At 38.9% G+C, this 23,333-nt stretch overlaps 1 protein-coding gene across 1 annotated transcript in view; it reads left to right on the top strand.

Moving 5' to 3' along the window:
* Positions 1 to 23,333, top strand: part of LOC115219836 — a 66,106-nt gene that overhangs the window by 23,431 nt on the left and 19,342 nt on the right. Inside the window, exons 2-3 of the mRNA XM_029790122.2 lie at positions 8,417 to 8,445; positions 17,374 to 17,451. Coding sequence (XP_029645982.1) covers positions 8,417 to 8,445; positions 17,374 to 17,451 — 107 coding nt within the window. The remainder of the gene's footprint in view (positions 1 to 8,416; positions 8,446 to 17,373; positions 17,452 to 23,333) is intronic.

The raw sequence follows: 23,333 nt of genomic DNA, 5'->3' as shown, positions 1-23,333 counted from the left end.
ATTGGCAGAATATTGTGTCAGATAAAATTCCTCGCAGTATTCTTTTCAGCCCAGTGTGTTCTGAGTTCTAATCATGCCCAGGTCATCTCTGCTTTTTCATTCTTTCAGAGTTGATAAAAAGAGTACTAATCCAAGGCATTGGATTAGCAGAGGTGTGAGAGAGTTGAGCAAGATGCCTTGCAATATCTGTCCCAGTTCTTGGCATTCTGATAGAAACTTTGCACCAGTGATGACTCTGGTGCCAAGATGTATTGGCCCAAATCAGTTGCTTTTCGCTTTGATAAACATTGGTGGCATGGAGAGGAGAGATTTGCATGTATGGGTCACCACTAAATTTCCTCAAAAAAAAAAAAAAAAATCTTGCCAAATCCTGCCCATACATGTATAGAGGCATGACCAACATTGACCAATTATCACACTGTTCCATCAGTGTCAACTTCACCTTTCATACCAGTGAAGTCTTCTGTCATGCACTTTACAATTGATACAATCTCTAAAGGCCAGCTTCCTCTCAGAATTCCTGTGCTTCACTGGCACCACACACTCAGCAGAGTATGCTCGCTGCTTTTATTTCCACCTTTTGCATGTTCTCTGCATTCAGTACCCATGATCATGTTTAATTACGCAATATTGCACTTCATACATAAATATCAATACAGACTGCTCTGACCTTCACTTGATTATTCATAATTATTATTGTAATGGTGGTATTTTAGTTACGTATCTTTTACAATCTGAGTTCAAATGTCACTGAAGCCATTCAAATTTTGCCTTTCATCTCTCCATTGTTGATAAAATAATTATCAGCGAAATACAGGGAGGAGGAGGAGGAGGGGTAGGAGTGACGATTTAATTGACTATAATTCTCTGTCAAATTGTATAACCTTGTTAGAAATCCTTATTGTATTGCTGTACCAACCTAGTTGCCTCACTCAACACTTGAGTGTTTAGATTCACTTGGGTGTCATTTTCTAAACAATAATCTCTGTTAATTCTATCCACACCTTTCTGTAATTGTAACAAGATATTCGGATACCAAGTGAAATTTGATTTTAGCCTGCCTGACCAAGGAAATGATACTGCTACTGGAGAGATTTTGACCAATTCAACCAACCAGTTAGTGTTGGTGGTGGTGGTGTTTATCCCTTGACCCAGCAGGCCTGTCTTTTTATCTTTTACTGGTTTCAGTCATTGGATTGTAACCATGCTATGGCATCACCTCGAAGGATTTATAGTTGAACAAATTGACCCCCAGTAATTACACAAATCCACATGATGGGCATCTTTCAGTTTCCGTCTTTCAGATCTACTCACAATGCTTTGGTCAGCCCAAGGCTGAGATGCCACACCATGGAACAGAACTGGGAACTAAGGTGGTTGGGAAGCAAGCTTCTTCAAATATGTTCTTCAAAGTGTATCTAGGACTACATTATCCATTGTGTCATTGCTTTTGCTTTAAGAAAGTAAGGTGTGATCTGAAGAAATTTAGCTGTTATTTCTAGTCGGTTCAGTGATTGGCTCACAGATTGGTAATGAAGGTGTGATGGCTGTTTAGCCCTTGGTCAATCCTAACAATTGACCTGCGATCAAAGACACTCCATCCCCCTGTTGTTTTAAAATAGCCTGAACTACTTTATTGAATGCATTCATCCCATTTTCTAAAATGGTATGGTGATGTTATTTGTGGGAGATTTGGTTGCTATTTCTAGCAGGGCAACAACGTATAGGGGCCTCATGTAGACTTGTAGGTGGTGGTGGTGGTGGTGACAGTGTTAGGTATGAGGCATGAATGGGGATGACTCATTATAAGCATTCTATCTCTCTATTAAAGGAATGACTGATAAAATAGATAAGTCAGGGTGCTTCAAGAGGATTGAGACATGCTGATGGTGGTGGTGGTAGTGGTGTGTGTGTGTAGACATGGACATGGTGAAACACAGATAAGAGCAACTATTGCTAAATAGGGAAGAGGCAAGGAATAATAAAGACTGTCACATGTCAACTCAATAAGATGCCAATTAGAAAATGAGACAGTGCTATAAACGTTTAGCAATCAGAAGAGGGAGGGAGGCCAACATTTTTTCATCATCATCATCATCATCATCTCATAGTAGGAATATTTTTAGCTTTGGAAGTAGCAACAACAGTAGTATTAGTCATAGTACTACTTATAGCAATAGTACAAGGCCAGCAAGCTCAGAGTTGGAAGTAAGTCAAGAACATCATCCCAGTGTGCAACTGGTACTTATTTTATCGACCCCAAAAGGATGAAAGGCAAAGTCGATCTCAGTGGAATTTGAACTCAGAACGTAAAGATGGATAAAATGTTATTAAGCATTTTACTTAGCATGCTAGTGATTCTGCCAGCTCACTGCCTTAATAATAATAATAATAATAATAATAATAATAATGGTTTCAAATTTTGCCACAAGGGTAGCCATTTTGTGGATGGGACTAGTCTATTACATCGACCCCAGTTTTTCACTGGTACTTAATTTATTGATCCTGAAAGGATGAAAGGCAAAGTTGACCTCAGCAGAATTTGAACTCAGAACATGGTGACAGGTGAAATACTTGCTAAGCATTTCATCCACCATGCTAACAATTCTGCCAGCTCACCACCTTAATCTCTCTATATATATATATGTTTCTTTATTACCCACAAGGGACTAAACATAGAGGGGACAAACAAGGACAGACAAACGAATTAAGTTGATTACATCGACCCCCAGTGTGTAACTGGTACTTAATTTATCGACCCCGAAAGGATGAAAGGCAAAGTCGACCTCAGCGGAATTTGAACTCAGAACGTAACAGCAGATGAAATACGGCTACACATTTCGCCTGGCGTGCTAGTGGTGCTGCCAGCTATGGCAGGTTTGGTAGCCTTCAACTAACACTATATCCTCCGAGACCCTGTGGCGCAAGCTGACCAAAATTGAGAGTATGATAGAAGAAGGCTTGCTCTTCCTTCTGTAGTAGAAAATATTCAAATCGGACCATGTTAACACCGAAAATTATTTACATCAAAAAGGTGCTTTTTTTTCTATGAAAATCCCTATTTTTTACGATTTTTTTTAACTGCTGTGTAATCATTTTTCAGTGTATTTCAACCAGAAAAATGTTCACTTAAAGAGAATAACAACCTACATAATGCAAAATTTTTACTTTCAAAAATTCCAATTCTAAAGGGTCGAAACAAACTTGAGCAACGCCTGGCAATACTGCTAGTAATAATAATAATAATTGATATGAATGATGTACACAAAGCCTCAGATTTTCTGTACAGCACAAGAAAAGGAAGTTGTATTATTTTATGGCTTCCTCTTCAATGGCTCTAACTACATTAGTGGTTCCTCCAGAGAATTGAATCCGAAGGGCAAGTTGTGGATTTGGTTCTCTTGATGGTCTCAAGCATCCACTCTAGTAATTACAGTATTGATAATGGTTTCTTTTATTGGCACTAAGCCACAGGCCACAAACTTCTAGGAGTAGGATAGGGGCATACAGTTGATAGAGTCTCTCTCAATAAATGACTGGTACTTGCTATAGGGACCCTGAAGGAATGAAACCCAAAGTTAGCAACATACAATAATACTGCCATAGGATTCCCCTTACCCCCCTCCCCATTACCATCAATGTCTTGACAGAATAAGCTGTTCTACTCTAGACACAAAGCCCTTTTTGGGGGAAGGGGACCAGTCAATTAGATCAATCTCAATACACAACTGGTACTTAATTAATCAACCCTGAAAGGATGAAAGGCAAAGTCGACCTTGGCGGAATTTGAACTCAGAACGTAAAGACAGATGAAATACCACTAAGCATTCCGCCCGGCATGCTAACGTTTTTGCCAACTCCCCTCGCCTAAGGCAACATAAATGTTGCTTGGTTGGTTGTCCTTTTTATGTTTTTTCAGTCACGTTTCACATCACAAAGAGAAGATAGTTAAAAGAGATACAAAAAGACTTAACATAAGAAATATAAAATATATTTCCGAAAAGTACACTTTTCTTTTTCTCTTTTTTTTTTTTTGCTATGTAATTTTGCAAAGATAGGTGCAGGTGTGGCTGTGTGGTAGCAAGCTCGCTTCTCAACCACATGGTTCCAGTTTCAGACCCACTGAATGCCACCTTGGGTAAGTGTCCCACTACTATAGCTTCGGGCCAACCAAAGCCTTGTGAGTGGATTTGGTAGAAGGAAACTGAAAGAAGCCTGTTGTATCATTAGCATTGTTTAATGTCCTCCTTCCATGCTGGCATGGGTTGGACAGTTTGACAGGAGCTGGCCAGGTAGGAACCTGCACCATGCTTCTGTGTCTGTTTTGGCCTGGTTTTTACAGCTGGATGCTCTTCCTGACACCAACCACTCCACAGAGTGGGCTGAGTACTTTTTATGTGGCACTAGCACAGGCGAGGTCAGTTGTGGCATGGTATCTATATATATATATGTGTGTGTATGTGTGGCTTTGTGTCTGTTTGTCCCCCAATTACGTTTGACAACAAGTGTTGGTCTGTTTTTACATCCCCATAACTTAGCAGTTTGGCAAAAGAGACTGATAGAATAAATACAAGGCTTAAAAAAAATTAAATCCTAGGTTCAATTCATTCAACTAAAAAAACCCTTCAAGGCAGTGCTCCAGCATGGCCACAGTCAAGCAACTGGAACCACTAAAAGAAAAGGATAGGTTTTCAAATGGTGGTAGATTGTGATTAAGTTGATATGATAAGGCATCGAGCTGGCAGAAATGTTAGCGCGCCGGGCGAAATGCTTAGTGGTATTTTGTCTGCCGTTATGTTCTGAGTTCAAATTCCGCTGAGGTTGACTTTGCCTTTCATCCTTTCGGGATTGATTAAATAAGTACCAGTTACGCACTGGGGTCGATATAATCGACTTAATCCGTTTGTCTGTCCTTGTTTGTCCTCTCTGTTGTTACATTCTGAGTTCAAATTCCGCCAAGGTTGACTTTGCCTTTCATCCTTTCAGGGTCAATAAATTAAGTACCAGTTGTATACTGAGGTCGATCTAATCGACTGGCCCTTTCCCCAAAATTTCGGACCTTGTGCCTAGAGTAGAAAAGATTATGTTGATAAATTACAGAAAATTAATGTCATACATTTATTTCAAATATGCAAAGGAAAAATTTATTTCATCATATTTGAAAGTAAAAAAATATTGCTTTTTCCTTTTTTTTTTTTAGAAAATTAGCTTTCATTTCATTGTTTTGTGTAAAATGTGCTAAAAGTTAAATCATAAATATATTGTATGCCTTATCTTTAACTTGTTTTTGTCATTGTACTTTGGCCATGCATTGCCTTGAACTGTGGCCATGCTGGTGCACTACTTTGATATGCTGGGGTACTTCCTTGAACTGCGGCCATGCTGGAGCATCACTTTGAATTGTGGCCATGCTGGAGCATTGCCTTGAACTTTGGCCATGCTAGGGCACTGCCTTAACATGGAGCATTGCCTTGAACTTTGGCCATGCTAGGGCACTGCCTTAACATGGAGCATTGCCTTGAACTTTGGCCATGCTAGGGCACTGCCTTAGCATGGAGCATTGCCTTGAATTGTGGCCATGCTGGAGCATTGCCTTGAACCTTGGCCATGCTGGTGCACTACTTTGATATGCAGCCATGCTGGTGCACTGCCCTAAACTGCAGCTATGCTGGGGCACTTTGAACTATGACCATGCTGGAGCATTGCCTTGAACCATGCTGGTGCACTACTTTGATATGTGGCCATGCTGGGGTACTTCCTTGAACTGCAGCCATGCTGGAGCATCGCTTTGAATTGTGGCCATGCTGGAGCATTGCCTTGAACTTTGGCCATGCTAGGGCACTGCCTTCAATTGCAGCCATGCTGGGGCAGTGCCTCAAATTGTGACCATGCTGGAGCACCACCTTGACAGGTTTATTTGAACAAATCAAACCCAGTGTTTATTTCAGGTCTGGCACTTATTTCATTGGTCTTTTTTTTTTTTTGCCAAACCAAGTTACAGGGATGAATTTAAATATACCTTTTTTTCAGGTATTACCCAAAATTACCCCATCATCATGATAACAGTGCTAATAATAATGGTGACTCTGCTGTATCTTTTTTTGAAACGAGTTTTAAGAAGTATATCCTTTTAAAATCTACTTACCTTCCTCCACCCCTCTGTTTCTTGGTTTCCATCGATCAGGTGTGCCTTTTCCCCACCTGCTAATGATGACACTCAAAGCACCAGGGAAATCTCAATTCAATCACCTGACCTGCTAACAACAGCAACTAAATATTTCTTAAATTTCCACATACCCTCTTTAATCAAAAGGAACACATTGGATATATGTAATCAGAGATAGAGGTTGGACAGTCATGGCTGGAACATCTTTGCTCATATAATTCTGCTGGATTAAAACTGACTTAATGAAGTTTTCTTGAATTATTTAGTCCCTGTGTCAATAATTTACATGTCTATATTGGGACATTGTATTTCTTTAATAAGTTAGCTGCTAATTCTGGCACTTGGTCAGTTGTTTTACAACTTACTTGTGGTTTACAACTTTCACACGAGTTCATGCTACACACGATCCTACTGAACTCTGACTTAATTATCCAAGGTTCACAGTCATATTTTTCACTCGTTCAGTATAAAATTTCTTTTTGTATATATATATATATATCAGCCGAGTATCTTTGTCAGTATGGTGTTCAGCATGCTTTTTTGCAGTCACGTTTAAACCTTCCATAGACACCAGCTCTACATGCAGTTGTACTTGACTAGTTCAGGTAACAGAGCTTTCAATTACTTCCTGCAAACAGCTCAGAACATTTAACTTCAGCTGCTTGTTTTTTCATGTTTGTTTTATCATCATCATCATCATCAGGTTGAAGCCACATGGCCTTAGTGCTTACAACGTTGCCCTCACGATCATAGAACCATGGTTTTGCTTCCTGGACTGGGTGATGTGTTGTGTTCTTGAGTGAAACACTTCATTTCACACATCCAATTCAATCAACTGTAAATAAGTAACCCTGTGACTGACTGGTATTTTCATTCAAGGGGAACATTATGATCTCAGTCACTTATGCACCATGGGAAGTAACCGGCCCCAAGAGTCCCTAGGAACTGAGTCACTACTTACTTCAAGTTAAGGTCCCTGTTGTGCACTCCCACATGCTGTGATTTACTTCGTAGCGTGCAATGTGGCAGTCCAAGCAGGTAGCTTTCGTTTTTGGGGGTATTTTTATTATTATTATCATTATTATTATTATTATTATTATTATTATCCAATCAATTTTTCAATGCTATAGCACTATACCCCCCCTCTCTCTTTATCCAAGGTGATGCAATGAGCTGGCAGGATTGTTACCATGCGAGGAAAAAGGCTTAGTGGCATTTCATCTCTCTCTACATTCTGAGTTCAAATCGTGCCAAGGTCGATTTTGCCTTTCATTCTTTCGGGATGGAATCAACTGACCCTCTGCTGAATTTACTGGTCTTGTGCCAAAACTTGAAACCAAAATTTTAATATCCAATTATCCATAGTGACCAGTCCTGGGTTAATTTCCAACTATGAAGAAGCTGGATGTAGGGATGGAAACTAGCTGCAGCCACAATCTATACCTCTTGCATATCCAGGCTGTCTTCTATTTGGAGTATCTTTATTCATGGTGTAGGTGGTCTTTGTGCAGCCTGGATGTGAACGATTTTGTAATTTTTGTAAGTTTGTGATTTGTTGTGGAGAGTTTGGGACCCCAATAGGACTGGCATAACCAGTGATGGGTCTCTTGTCTCTTTTGTACACCTAGTGTTGTTGTTCTTTTGTATCGACCAAATATGGTACTGGTGAATGCTTTTAGCCTTTATGCATCATGTGATTGCTGTAGAATTGCTGCAAGTAATTCCTAGAATTTTTGTCTTCTGTGTGTGTGTGTGTGTGTGTGTGTGTGAGTGTGTGTGTACGTATGTATGTGTGTGTATGTGCATGCATGCATGCATGCGTGTTTATAAACATAATTTATTCTGGTGCTTGTGTACTTTGAGTAACCAGGTCAGCTCTATAGATGTGGAGTGTCTCCAGCCATCAGACCAGCATCATTATGGCTGTTACTGTTGATATTGTTGATTAGTTCCATTTACCAGACTAACTGTTATGCTTCTCTCTCTCACATACACACACACATGGAGACACATCCTTTCTCTCTCTCCCTCACACACACACACACACACAATAATTAAAATATAAACCCAAACACTTGAAACTTCGACAATCACAATAAACTTGGCTAATATACATATATATATATATATATATATATATATATGAAACATTCATATACCAATTAATTTTAAGAATATTTAGATTTCAAAATGTCTAATTAAAAGTGCTGTGTACTATTTGTAACATTTTTCTTTTTCTTAATATTCCAGGTTGCTGGATATTACTGTGATAGTGACAAGTAAGTATGAATTACAGTTTTTATATTATTAAATTTAGATTAGACTAATCATAGAAATATATGTCTGGAGTAAGTTGTTGTTGTTGTTATTATTATTAATATTTAATTGGAGTTAAGAAGAGATGCAGCAACCATGACCTTTGCAGCTCCTCTTAGACTTTCAGACTAATGTGGTTCGTGTTTGGTCTGCACTTTTTGTTGGTCAATGTCTGGATATCTGTGGGGTGATCATGTGGTGGAGGAGGGGGAGAGAGCAAGGAAGGAAGAGAGAAGTGAGAGAGTGAAGGGGGAGTGCGAGTAGGGAAGAGTGAGGGAGGAAGAGTAGAGAGGAGAAGTTGAGTTGCAGGAAGTATCTTGTGCCGGGGACCTGACTGGTGAGACATAGCAGGAGTTGAGATTAGGAAGGTGAGTGTGCAACCAGTAGTGTTGGGTGGAAGTGATAAGTAACTTGCTAATTTAGAAGAGCAGAAGCCATTGTAGGAGTAGTAGTAGTAGTTGTAGTAGTAGTAGAAGAAGAATAAATGATGGAGTGGTGAGAGGACAGAGGGTGTAGTGTATTTATGATTAAATATTCACTTATTGTTTCTATATCTGTTTTACCATGTTGTCATAGGTTAAACTGATATGATATTTTTATCTCTTTACTGCCCACAAAGGGCTAAACATAGAGGGGACAAACAAGGACAGACAAAGGGATTAAGTCAATTACATTGACCCCAGTGCGTAACTGGTACTTATTTGATTGACCCCGAAAGGATGAAAGGCAAAGTCGACCTCGGCGAAATTTGAACTCAAAACGTAACGGCAGACGAAATATGGCTATGCATTTCGCCCGGTGCGCTAACGTTTCTACCAGCTCGCCACCTTAACAAAAATATTTGAGTAAACTGATATGATATTACAGCTGTGATTATACAGCCAAATGCCCTTCTTGAAGCTAACCATTACCTGCTTTTCACCTAAGGGCCCACAGAAAAGCAGACAATTTGTTGACAAGCGACAACAGCAACATTGTGTGAATGTTAATGACTTTCATTGGAGTGCAGAAGTAAGCTCACACACAAACGTTCGTCTGTGCAGGCACACACAACACACATTTACAATGGTATTCTTTTCAGTTTCTGTTTGTCAGATTCACTTGTGAAGCTTTAGTTGTCCCAGGGCTGTAGTAGAAGACACTTGCCCAATGTGTCACATGGTGGGACTGAACCTGAAACCATGTGGTTAGGAAGAAATGAATGTCTTAATCCCATAGCTATACCTCAACCTATCATCACCATCATCATCAATATATACATATATATATATATATATATATATAAAAGAATTTTTTGCGTAATAAAAAACCAAGGCTGTGTAGATATTAGAGCATTTATAGATAGAAGCTGTAAGACCTTCTATCTATAAATGCTCTAATATCTACACAGCCTTAGTTTTTTATCTTATTACGCAAAAAATTCTTATATACACACGCTGACATAGAACCAACGTTGAACCCTTTATTCGCAATATTACCGAATCTGGAACTTAACTATGGTCTGTCTATAGCACTTATTCAGCATTACCTGACATCTTTGGGTCTCAATGACACCATTATCTCTTTTATATATATATATATGTGTGTGTGTGTGAGAGAGTGTGAGAGAGCCACAGAACTTATCCCGAACTACACAAAAATTTCTAAGCATTATCTAAGCTTAATAAGAAAAACATTCAATACCATTGTAAGTAATTTCCAAAAACCACAGATTCACAAACATGCAAAAGTTGACATATAAGCATAACAAATATGCATTCCCATCATCAGTTGTAAAGCAGATATCACTATGGTTTCAGCACCTGGTCAGTACTACTTATATAATATCTATAAAGTGATTGGTGTTAGGAAGGGTATCCATAGAAACCATGCCAAAACAGACAACTGAAGCCTGGTGCAGCCCTCCAGTTTGCCAGCTCCTGTCAAACAGTCCAACCTATGCCAGCATGGAAAACAGGTGTTAAATGATGATACATGTGTGGTAATAAGTTTGCTTCCCAACCACGAGGTTCTTAGTTCAGTTTATATGTATATCTCTTTGTGCATGTGTTCGTTCTCCATTACTACTTGACAACTGATGTTGGTTTGCTTATGACCCTCTAACTTAATGGTTTGGCAAAAAGAGACCGATAGAATGAGCATTAGACTTAAAAAGAAAAAATTAGTACTGGGATTGATTTGTTCAACTAAACCCTTCAAGGTGCCCCAGCATGACCACATTCTAACGAATGCAACAATTAAAAAGTAAAAGGTGTTTTTGGAAATTAATTGAAGCATTAACCTCTATCCCCAATTCTAACTACCTGTCACACTGCTCTTGCACTCATGTGACTCTATTTACCCACACCGCCCCATCCACAGTCTGTATTCTCTCGTTTACTTACCTCTTCACACCTGGAGAGTGTACTCTGACACCACATCACCAATATGTGTTATCTTCTTTCCAGCTACTCTCACCTACTCCTATATAATGTGAGGTAAAGGCGGCAAACTGGCAGAACCGTTAGCATGCTGGGCGAAATGCGTAGCCGTATTTCATCTGCCGTTACGTTCTGAGTTCAAATTCCGCTGAGGTCGATTTTTGCCTTTCATCCTTTTGGGGGTCGATAAATTAAGTACTAGTTACGCACTGGGGTCGATGTAATCGACTCAATTCGTTTGTCTGTCCTTGTTTGTCCCCTCTATGTTTAGTCCCTTGTGGGTAATAAAGAAACATATATAATGTGAGGTAGTCTGTATCTTTTCCAGAGCAAGACACCAAAGGCCTATGACTTATTAGTTAGGTATTCGGCTCACAACTTCACACTCGTGAGTCCAGTTCCCAGCATTGCATTGTGTCCTTGAGCAAGACATTTTATTTCACATTACTCCAGCCCACTCAGCTGACAAAAATGAGTTGTACTTGTAATTGGAAGGGAACCAGCCTTGTCATATTGTGTTATGCTGAATCTCCCAGAGAACTATATTGAGGGTGCTCATGTCTGTGGAGTGCTCAGCCACTTGCATGTTAATTTCGCAAGCAGGCTGTTCCGTTGATTGGAACAACTGGAACACTCGTGGAATGCCAGTTTATAAAGCAAGACACTTGTGTCTATCCCTCCATCATACTTCAGCCTCTGAACAAAGGCATCTCTCCACAAAGCCATCTCTCCCCTCTACTACAACACCACTCGGTTGGCTAGGGTTTTTTTTTCTTTTGTGATGTCTTGCAAATTACTTGGTGACCTTACTAGTGCCCATAAAAAAAAAACGTCCAGTACACTCTGTAAAGTGGTTGGCATTAGGAAGGGCATCCAGCTGTAGAAACCATGCCAAAGCATACACTGGAGCTGAACGCAATCCTCTGACTCGTTGCAGCCTATCAAACCCTCCAAATCATGCCAGCATGAACGACAGACATTAATTGATGATAATGCTGGAAGGTAGTGTATTTCAACAGCAAATGGCTCAGTGGTTAGAGCGTCAGGCTCACAATCACGAAATAGTTAGTTTGATTTTCAGACTGGGCTGTGTGTTGTGTTCTTGAGCAAGACACTTTATTTCACGTTGCTCCAGTTCACTCAGCTATAGAAATGAGTTGCGACATCACTGGTGCCAAGCTGTATTGGCCCCTTTGCCTTTCCCTTGGATAACATCGGTGGCATGGAGAGGGGAATCTGGTATGCATGGGCGACTGCTGGCCTTCCACAAACAACCTTGCCCAGACTTGTGCCTCAGAGGGTAACTTTCTAGGTGCAATCTCATGGTCAGTCATGACCGAAGGGAGTCAGAATTTAGATTACTCTGTCAACTATAATACTTATTTAATTCACATTGTTTTGAATTGATCCTGTATTATTTTAATGATGTGATTGTTTATGTTTAGAATGATATTATAGGGTAGATATGAAAGGGTGGATTTGGTCAGTTTCAACATAAAAGACAAATAGGATAGTTGGGCTGGATATGGCCAGTTTAAATGCTCAAGAGTTAATATCTTAAAAACTTTTTGACTGAGGTCTGGAGAGCCACCGACTGCACCAGGCTCCAATCTGATCTGGCAATGTTTCTACAGCTGGATGCCCTTCCTAATGCCAACCACTCCAAGAGTGTACTGGGTGCTTTTTATGTGAACCAGTCAGGTGGGCCTGGCATCAATCATGTTCAGATAGTGCTTTTTACATGGCCACTAGTACAGGGGCCAGTCAAGGGATACTGGTATCGGCCATGTTTGGATGTGCTTTTTACGTGCCATCAGCATGGGAGCCAGTGAAGGCGTACTGACATCGGCCACGTTCGAGTGGTGCTTTTTACGTGCCACTGGCACGGGAGCCAGTCAGGGGGCACTGGCCACAGCTACGATATTGGTTTTACTTGACTCAACAGGTCTTCTGAAGCATATCATATTGCCCCATGCACCAGGGTTACTCTTAACTGAGCCAGACATGTGTAGCTGCAATCTCACTTTAGTTGCCGGGTTTTCTCAATCACAGCATATCTCCAAAGGTTTCAGTCTCCTGTCATTGCTTCTGTGAGGCCCAATGTTCAAAGGACATGCTTCACCACCTCATCTCATGTCTTCCTGGGTCTACCTCTACCACAGGTTCCTTCCGCAGTTAAAAAGGTAACGCACAGCCATGTTAGTAAAGTAACTCATTAATTAGGCTGGTGTTTGGAATGTAAATTAACATGAAATTGTCATAGGTTTTAGTTTAGATGACTTTCAAAAAAAAGTTTGTATCATAGAAGCAGAAACATTTCAGGTGAGTTGCTATCAAAAGGATTAATCCTTCAGCATTTAAAGTGATTATATCCACTCCAAATATTCTACTTGTTTTATGTTTAAACCATTCTCATCTGGCCTTTTACACCTATTCTACAATATCATTCTAAAAATAAACAGTAACATCATTGGAATCTTGAAACTACAAGATAATCCTTGATTAATTCAGAACAATATGAATAAATAAGCATAACATTTGACAGAGTAATGTGAATGCTAAAGGATTTATGACAACAATGTCAACAAAGTAGAGAAATCTGAACCTGGAATTAAAATCTGTGGATCTGTTCAGTTTGGCTCACAGATTTTTGAATTAATTTTTTTAACTAAACAGTTTGAAACTTTGTATACTGGTGGAATTTTTCCTGCAGAACACGGTTTACTTTGAACATTTTTGACAAAATTTCATATTTTAGAAATTATTTCATGTTAAAGTTGTATTTAGGTAATTTTAACCAATCAACAACATGTATTCAGTTGAAGAAAACTACTGCTTTCCGGGTCAACTTCTGGGTCATTTCTACTAAATGTCACCACTCTTCTATTCGTATGTCGAGTGAAGACGATGCCACTTTTATCCTTTCTTTCTTTCTTGTCAGCACTGTGCATTCCTTACTCTATCCCCCTACTGACGGACAGCTACTTCTACACTATCAACTAGCAACTTGCAAGCAAATTTGTCACTGCCTCTACAAACACCGTATTTTACAGTGTATAAGCCACTATTTTTTATCTGGAAAATTTAGAGTGCAGCTTATAGAAAGATACACCAAATATGTGTACTTTTTTATAAATTTATAGACTTGATTCACAGAGGTGCTAATTTTCATTTTTACTTTCTTGGTTTTCCACTTTCCTTTGTATTGTTTACTAACAACAGTTTACATATTTTCCAAACAGGATGTGAATAAAGCTCAACAACTGAGATAATGTGATGATGTCATTGCATTTGTTTGGGTAAAAACCCAGTTTTTCTTTTTTTAGTTATACACCACATAGACCACTAATTTCTCATTGGCTGTTTCCACACAATCATATTCAGACTGCTATCTTTTCATTGGTCTCTTTGACATGACTATAGCATATAGAGATTAAAAATGCCACATCCTTTTATGGGGGTAATTCTTTGAAAAGTGTTCCAACAATGACCATCCCATTTGTTTTCTTTTTGAAATGGTTCAACTTTGACTGACCATTCTTTTTTTTGTTTTAATGTTTCAATTATGGCCACTCAGTCCTGTTGTCACCATCCCATGTTCTAAACTTGACCATTTCTTTTTCTCTTTTGTTGTTGTTAAGCCAAATCTCCCTTGTGTCCACCAGATTCTTTTTTTTTTAAGACACATTTGATAATGTAGTCTGGGGTACACTATGCCTCAAAAATAAAAGCTTGGTAGGTGATGGTTGGAATGCCTTTCTTTGATCATTACGGGTTCAGAGTCGTGTTTGTGAGTGTGTTTACTGGTGTCACTCAACATGCTAGGAATAGCAGTCAGTTCCCTCATCAACTCAACTTTTGTTGTTAAAATTCATTGAAATATATAAGTGCAGGTGTGGCCATAGGTGCTGACGTGGCTGTGTAGTAAGAAGCTTGCTTCCCAACTACATGGTACTGGGTTCAGTCCTGTAGTGTGGCACCTTGGGCAAGTGTCTTCTACTATAGCCTCAGGCCAACCAAAATCTTGTGAATGGATTTGGCAGATGGAAACTGAAAGAAGCCCGTCATGTGTGTGTGGGTTACCATCACTTGACAAATGGTGTTGGCTTGTTTATGTTCCTGTAACTCAATGTTTGACAAAAAAGACCAATGTAATAAGAGGCTTTAAAAAATAAGAACTAGGGGTCAATTTGTTTGACTAAAAAATTTTTCAAGGTAGTGCTCCAACAAAGCCACAGTTGAATGACTTAAACAAGTAAAAGAAATCATTATCTTAGATCAAATGTGAAATATAAAGGATGAGATGCCCAGGAGTCGAATGCCTTTAATCACAAGTCTGCTGGGTGAACTGGATGAAAATTGACCTTTGACCCTTTAGCATTTAAACCGGCCATATCTGGGTCCAGATATTCTGTTTCATATTTAAACTGGCAAGGCCTAGCCTCTCACACTTACCCCACAACGTCATTCTAAGAATAACCCATCAACTTGAAGCTACAAGATAATTGTGATTAATTCAAAGCAATGTGAACGAATATGTATTAAATTTGACTAATCAGGAAAAAAGTATTGGATTGCCACTGTTAGGATGCACTTCAACCCCTGTCTTTACTATATTTCTGTTGAAATAGTTCATTCTCTAGGTGGACTAAGTATAGCAAGAGCACACATGAGGACAGAAAGTGGTCGCTGAAGAGGTCACAGATGTGTGGCGAAAGATTTCCAAACTGTGTCATTATCAATCTGTGGTTTGGAATATAAATTATGAAATTTTGATGGAAGGTTTAACCATTTCTCATTTAGATTAACCTGTCAAACAATACTTATTTATTCACGTTGCTTTGAATTAATCGTGCATTATCTTCTTGCTTTGAGATGTTCATGATGTGATTGTTTATTTTACAATGATATTTAAGGTAGGTGTGATAGGCCAGATATGGCTGGTTTAAATTTAGATCACTTCAAAACAGGAGACTTGTATTATAGAATAAAGGGCAGTCTCAGGTGAGTTGGTATCAAAAGGGTTAACCCTTTAGATACTGACCTACCTGAAACCATCCCAGGTTTTATGATACAAGCTGCCTGTTTTAAAATTATCTAAATTAAAAACTCCCAATGAAATTTCATACTAATCTATGTCCTAAACACCAGCTTGTTAAGGACAAAGTTATTCTCATAAATTCTTTATTCAAAGTCTGTACATTTCAAAAAAAAAAAAAGAAATGATAACAAAAGGATTAAAGCTGTTTCAAAGACAAACATGTAGCATTTTTAATCTTCTCTAGATTTACATGCATGGTCTATATTTATTCATGTCAAAAGGACTAATGTCAAAAATGTCATTGAATAGATAATCACAGCATGGTGTTTGTTCTGTGCTGTGTTGTGCAGGCTGTCCATTGTCATGTTACCGTCAAAAATGCAACGAACCAGTGATTAGCCTCTTAAAATGTTGTGATCAACAATAGCACTGTTCACCAAATATACTTCCCCTTTTATTTAGATGTAGTGTGTCTAGGCCTGTATTATCTAATGTGTCCTTTTTTTTAAGATGACAGCATGATTTAAAGGAAATTTAGCTGCTATTTCTTGTAGGTTATATGAAAGGCGGCGAGCTGGCAGAAACGTTAGCACGCGGGGCAATATGCTTTGTGGTATTTCGTCTGCCGTTACGTTCTGAGTTCAAATTCCGCCGAGGTCGACTTTGCCTTTCATCCTTTCGGGGTCGATAAATTAAGTACCAGTTACGCACTGGGGTCGATATAATCGACTTAATCTGTTTGTCCTTGTTTGTCCTCTCTGTGTTTAATTCCTTGTGGGTAGTAAAGAAATATATATGATTGTGGAGACTCCCTTATTGATTTAAGTTGTGGTGACCCAGTGGGTTGAAATTGGTGAGATTTGACTTGGGAACATAAGGGGCCAAAGGAAATGCTGCTGCACATTCTGACCAGCACCAGTTATGATTCTGCCAGCTAGTCACATGACTAGTTTAGTTCTCAACACAAAAAATAAAAAGACACTAGGTGCCCTGTAAAAAGCATTGGTGTGGGTGCTGGGGCTACATACAAAGGACTGGTGCTGGTGCCACATAAAAATCAACTAGTGATGGTGCCATGTAAAAAGCATCCAGTACACTCTGTAAAGTGGTTGGTGTTAGGAAGGGCATCTGGCTGCAGAAACCAAGCCAAAACAAATTCTGGCTCCTGGTGAGGCCCCTGGCCTTGCCAGTTCATGTCAAGCCATTCAACCTATGCTAGCTTGGAAAATGGATGTTAAATGTTGATGATGATAGTCATGCTTGGGACACCTTTGATCATACATCTACTTCAGCAGTGTTGCCTAGGGCTAAACAAAACGGCAGTACAACAATAATGATGATGGTGATGATGATGCTAGTCATAATGGCGTTATCCAAATATGTAATCTTCCCAGTTTGGTATGTTAATCCTTTCTTTCTCTCTCTTTCAGGTGTGGTGATGATGAATATTGTTGTGGTTACAATATTTGCTGCAAATCTTACAAAGTTTGGGAACTCTGGTACTTCTGGTAATATAGTTTAAATGTTTATTGCCTTAAAAACAAACACAAGCAACTCTCTCTCTCTCTCTCTCTCTCTCTCTCTCTCTATATATATATATATATATATATTATATATATATATATATATATATAATGATAATAATAATAATTTGAGGGAATATTATTCCTAACTTACAGGGAAAAATTCAATTGAGAAATACTAAATCAAATTTCACAAAATATAATATATATATATATATATATATATATAAAAATTAGAAAAAACAACCTTTTATAGATGGTGTAATTTAATTGTTCATTTTGAATTGATAAAAGGTGTTTTTTTCTAATTTATATATATATTTCAGCGGTGGTGCCCCAGCATGGCCACGGCCTTCGGGCTAAAACATTTTAAAGGATTTATATATATATATATACACATGCACACACAACACACAATCCTCCATTGTTACTTTGAGTTTGATATTCTATTTTCCATAGCAACTGATTTAAATTTCAGTTGCAGTGAAAAAGGGAGCATGGTACTCCGAATAGCAATGGACAGAAGCCTTAAGCTTCAAATAAAAGAACTCTACTAAATAGATTAAGTTCAACATTTTTTTTCTTGTTTCTAAATTCAAATGTGTGTGTGTAAGAAAATAACAATATTCCCGTCAGGCTTTTGATGTGGAAAAAAAAAAAATGTATGGCATTTTTTGTTGATTCTTTCTCATAGAAGTCTTATCTAATCTTGTCTTCCAATCTTTTTTTCTGCATATCAAAAGCACAGAAGGAATGTATTTTTGTTTTCTCACAATTTACTATCATAGCTAAAGACTTTTTAATTATTGGAATTTCAGTCCTCCTCCTGACTGGGGCTTAAAATATATTTCTTTAATTCACACCAAGCTGTTTAAAACACAAATAGACAAACAAAGCTATCCACCATGGTGTGTGTGTGTGTGTGTATTTGCATGTGTGTGTGTGTGTGTATTTGCATGTGTGTGTTGATATTGTGTGGTGGTTGTAAGTGAGTGTCCCTGTCATACGGGTGGTATCACTCATTTCCAATATTCCATGAGAGCTTGTTTGTTCATGGGGGAATATTTACCTTGCTTGGAAACAGGGGTGGGGGTCAGGCATGGCTCTGTGGTAAGAAGTTTGCTTCCCAACCACATTGTTCTGAGTTCAGTCTCACTTCATGGCACTATAGACAAGTTTTTTTTCTGCTATAGTCTTGGGCCAACCAAAGCCTTGTGAGTAGATTGGGTAGACAGAAATGGTAAGAAGCCCATGGGGTTGATTCAGTCGACTAGAAATTCTTCAAGGTGTTACTGCAGCCTAATGACTGAAAAAAGTAAAGGGCTGTAGAAGATCTCCTTCGAAGGATTCCTTCTGACTCTTGCAAGCATGGGAAAGTGGATGTTAAATCAATGATGATGTTGATTTGATTCATAAACTTGGAATTTCACTGTCAGAAAATACACAACTCAACACAGACTAACATGGGCAAAAATCAATAACGATTCTGTAGATTATTTGGGTTAACTTTATTTATGCATTAAGTTAATGTTAAAATTTTTATACAGTCAACCAGTTGGTAGGGTCATTAGAATATGCAGTTTTTGTTCTGTTCTCTGTGCTATTATAAGTTGATTAATAAAGAACCTATTCAGAGCAGTGGCTTAGTGGAATTGTGCCAGTGTTTCGTGAAAAGCACCTATGTTAGTGCCACATGTGCAGCACCCATGCTGGTGCCACAAATGAAGCACTTGTGAAGGTGCCATGTAAAAAAAAGAAAAAGCTCTCAGTGCACTATGTAAGGTGGTTGGCATTAGGAGGGGCATTCAGATATAGAAACCATGACTGGAGAGCCTGGTGCAGCTCTCTGGCTTACGAGCTTCTGTCAAACTGGCCAACCCTTGCCAGCATGGAGAATGGCTATTAAATGATGATGACGATGATAGTGTTGGATGAGATCTTTTACCATATTTGTTCTTCTTACCTGATAGACTTAACCGGAATCTTGGTTTAACACCAACACCTGGACCTTGGGTGTCTTTATTGGATTTCACTCAGCTATGAGCACTTGGGCTGGGTGTCCAGTTTGAGGATACTTTCCTCTGACCCACTTGTCTCAGAATTTCTGAAAAATAAAGGGCCACAAACACTGTCCTTCCTTCCCTGACCAAACAGTAGAAGGTAAAAAAAAAGGCTTGCAATTACTTGTAATGCTCTGAGGCTTTCAGCAACTATGAGAGACAATTCCTGACATGTTTCAGTATTATCAAGCCTCCTCAGCAAAGCATTGACTTCTGGAATAAATGTACAATAATTCTCAGATGTAAGGAATCAAAATCTAGAAATAATTAGAAAATGAATTACTCATAGGTGCTAGCATTGGATAGAATGGCTTGTGGTATTAGTTCTGATTCTGTTCACTCTGAGTTCAAATACCACCAAGTCATCTTTGCCTGCCATCCTTTTGGAGTTAATTAAAAACAAAAATTTTTAAAAATGCCAGTTTAGGCCAGTGGATTATTGAAACTTCAAGAAAATCAGACTGGATGCCTTGTGGTATTTGTTCTTGCTGTTTGTGTTCTGAATTCAAATCCCACCTTGGTCTACTTGGGCTGTAGACATAATAATCTATCATCTGTTTTAATACCACCACCTAGCATCTCAGTACCTTTAGCAGTTCCTACTTGAACCAGGTTCCCTCCTTCCTACTAGTCTTGGAAGGCTTATAAAGGATTAGGATTACTGCCTTCTCCATTATCAAAAATAAAAATTGAAAAAAATATTTGTATGGCATAAAAAAAAACATTAATAAACACTGGCTGTGTGCTAAGTAGCTTGTTTCCTCACCACATGGTTCCAGGTTCAGTCCCACTGTGTAGCACCTTGGGCAAGTGTCTTCTACTATAGCCTCGGGCTGACCAAAGCCTTATGAGTGGATTTGATAGATGGAAACTGAAAGAAGCCTGTTGTATATATCTCTATATATATATATGTGTGTGTTTGTGTGTGTGTGTGTCTGTGTATCTGTCCCCCCACCATCACTTGACAACCGATGTTGGTGTGTTTGCATCCACATAACTTAGTGGTTTGGCAAAAGAGACTGATAGAATAAGCACTAGACTTACAGAGAACAAGTCCTGGGGGTCGATTTGTTCAACTAAAGGCAGTGCTCCAGCATGGCCACAGTCAAATGACTGAAACAAATAAAAGAATAATAAAGATCATGTTAATGACTTTGATGCAGAAACCATTAAAAAAAGGAAAAACTGGGAAAATTCTGTGGTGAGGAATGAAACAATGGTGCATAAATATAAATCAGATTTAATTTTCATTTTGGTTATATTTTTGTAGAAAAACTCAAACAGAGAGAGACAAACAGACTGGACAGAGAGACTCTGTGTGGGGGTGGGGATCTGTGTGTGTACAGAAATAGATGAAAAGTAGGTTAAAACTGGAAGAGAGATAGAAAAATAGCATCGAGTGTAAGGCCAGATTACACATAGTACCATGTTGTTTGAAAATTGTATTGAATAACAGCAAAAATTTTAGCAGTTTTGCTAAATAAATTACCCTTTTTTGTTATTTTATTTTAATTTTTTTTGCACTATTTGGAAGCAACGTTATCATCATCAGTTTGCTATAATTTCAGTGTAAAAAAAAAAAAAATCTGGAAGTTTGTGCAACTAACCTACAAATTATAAATTTAAAATCGGTCAATGAACAAATATTATATTGCTTGTTGACCCTGTCAACTGCCATCCTGTTACCCTTTCTTTGAATATCTCAAAGTTGGTTGAAACAGTGATAAAAACAGCTATTTCCTTTTATCACCTCCAACCTCATACTCTACTCCCCAGCTACAAGTATGGTTTCTTAAGAATCTGCTTCATGATGTCAAACAACATTGTTTTCTTGCTATTGAGAATGTCAGTAAAAGTAAATTTGTTACCCTTCACCTCCATAAAACAAGACTTCATCTGGTTTCTTCTGGGCTAATTGCAAAACTAAAGAACTCTCCATTATCGGTTCCCTTTTGTGTCTAAATTACTTCCACTGAGAACACAAACTAAACTGGCACTCTGCCGGTTACAATAATGATCGTTCCGGGTGATCCGATCAATGGAACAGCCTGCTTGTGAAATTGACATGCAAGTGGCTGAGCACTCCACAGACATGTGTACCCTTAACATAGTTCTCAGGAAGATTCAGCATGATACAGAGTGTGACAAGGCTGGCCCTTTGAAATACAGGTACAACTCACTTTTGCCAGCTGAGTGGACTGGAGCAATGTGAAATAAAGTGCCTTGCTCAAGGACACAACTCATGGCTGAGAATCGAACTCACAACCTTGCAGTCATGAGCCGTATACCCCAACCACTAAACCACATACCTTCATTTGTGCACAGACCATCTTTCTTTCTTCATACCAAGTAAAGCCAATTCTTGGATGGCACTGTGATTTCTTCCACTCTATTTAACAATCATATATCCGCTGTATCGGTAATCTGCATAACTACCATCTTGGCTATAACCTTGGGGCCCTCATAATCCATTATAGCACTTACCTAGTGTACCTAATCATTTAGATTACCTGTGAACTAAACCCCCATACTTTATATATCATCATCATCATCATTGTTTAACGTTTGCTTTCCATGCTGGCATGGGTTGGATGGTTTGACTGAGGGCCGGCGAGCCTGAAGGCTGCACCAGTCTCCAATCTGATTTGGCAAAGTTTTTATAGCTGGATGCCCTTCCTAACACCAACAACTCTGAGAGTGTAGTGGGTGCATTTACATGCCACTGGCATGAGGGCCAGTCAGGCAGTACTCGCATTGGCCATCCTCAAATGGTGCTTTTTACGTGCCGACTGCACAGGAGCTAGTCTGGCGGCACTGGCAATGACCACATTCTAATGGTGCTTTTTTTATGTGCCACCAGCATGGAAGCCAGTCAGTGGCACTGGCAACGATCACGCTCAAATGGTGCTTTTAACATGTGTGTGTGTGTGTGTATATATATATATATATATATTATATATATAGGCAACACGAGGCTCCGGCAGGGGATGGTGGTGATCCCTGCTGTACTCTTTCACAACAACTTTCTCTCACTCTTACTTCCTATTTCTGTTGTACCTGTATTTCAAGGGGCCGGCCTTGTCACTCTCTGTGTCACGCTGAATATCCCCGAGAACTACATTAAGGGTACACGTGTCTGTGGAGTGCTCAGCCACTTACACGTTAATTTCAAAGCAGGCTGTTCCATTGATTCGGATCAACCGGAACCCTCGTCGTCGTAACCGATGGAGTGCTTCCACATATAGGCAACAAATTTCGAAGATCAGGTCCCTTTATCAAATTAAAACACTTCACCTCATAGGCACATTCGTATACAATATCAATTCAAGTACAAATATACAAATCATGAAAGTGTACAATACATAAATGTACCTGCATTAAAACATTCAAATTTTTATGAATCGATGACAAGGTAGGAATCCAAGGAGCCATGGTATATGAAGAATTAGGATGAACCTTTAGTGAGTAAATATTCTTACAATCGTTTCGGAAAATTGTGGTTTGAAATGAGCGAGTTTTCCATTCATAACAATTACTCTCTTTACTCTGTACTCTTTTACTTGTTTCAGTCATTTGACTGTGGCCATGCTGGAGCACCGCCTTTAGTCGAGCAAATTGACCCCAGGACTTATTCTTTGTAAGCCTAGTACTTATTCTATCAGTCTCTTTCGCCAAACCGCTAAGTTACGGGGACGTATACACACCAGCATTGGTTGTCAAGCGATGCTGGCGGGTGGGGGACAAGCACAAACACACAAACATATACACATACACACATACATATATATATATATCATCATCATCATC

Source organism: Octopus sinensis, linkage group LG15 (assembly GCF_006345805.1).
Source record: "Octopus sinensis linkage group LG15, ASM634580v1, whole genome shotgun sequence".
Classification (NCBI taxonomy): Eukaryota; Metazoa; Mollusca; class Cephalopoda; order Octopoda; family Octopodidae; genus Octopus; species Octopus sinensis.
Note: the sequence above shows the minus strand (reverse complement) of the source record. Positions and strands in the feature narration are given on the sequence as shown.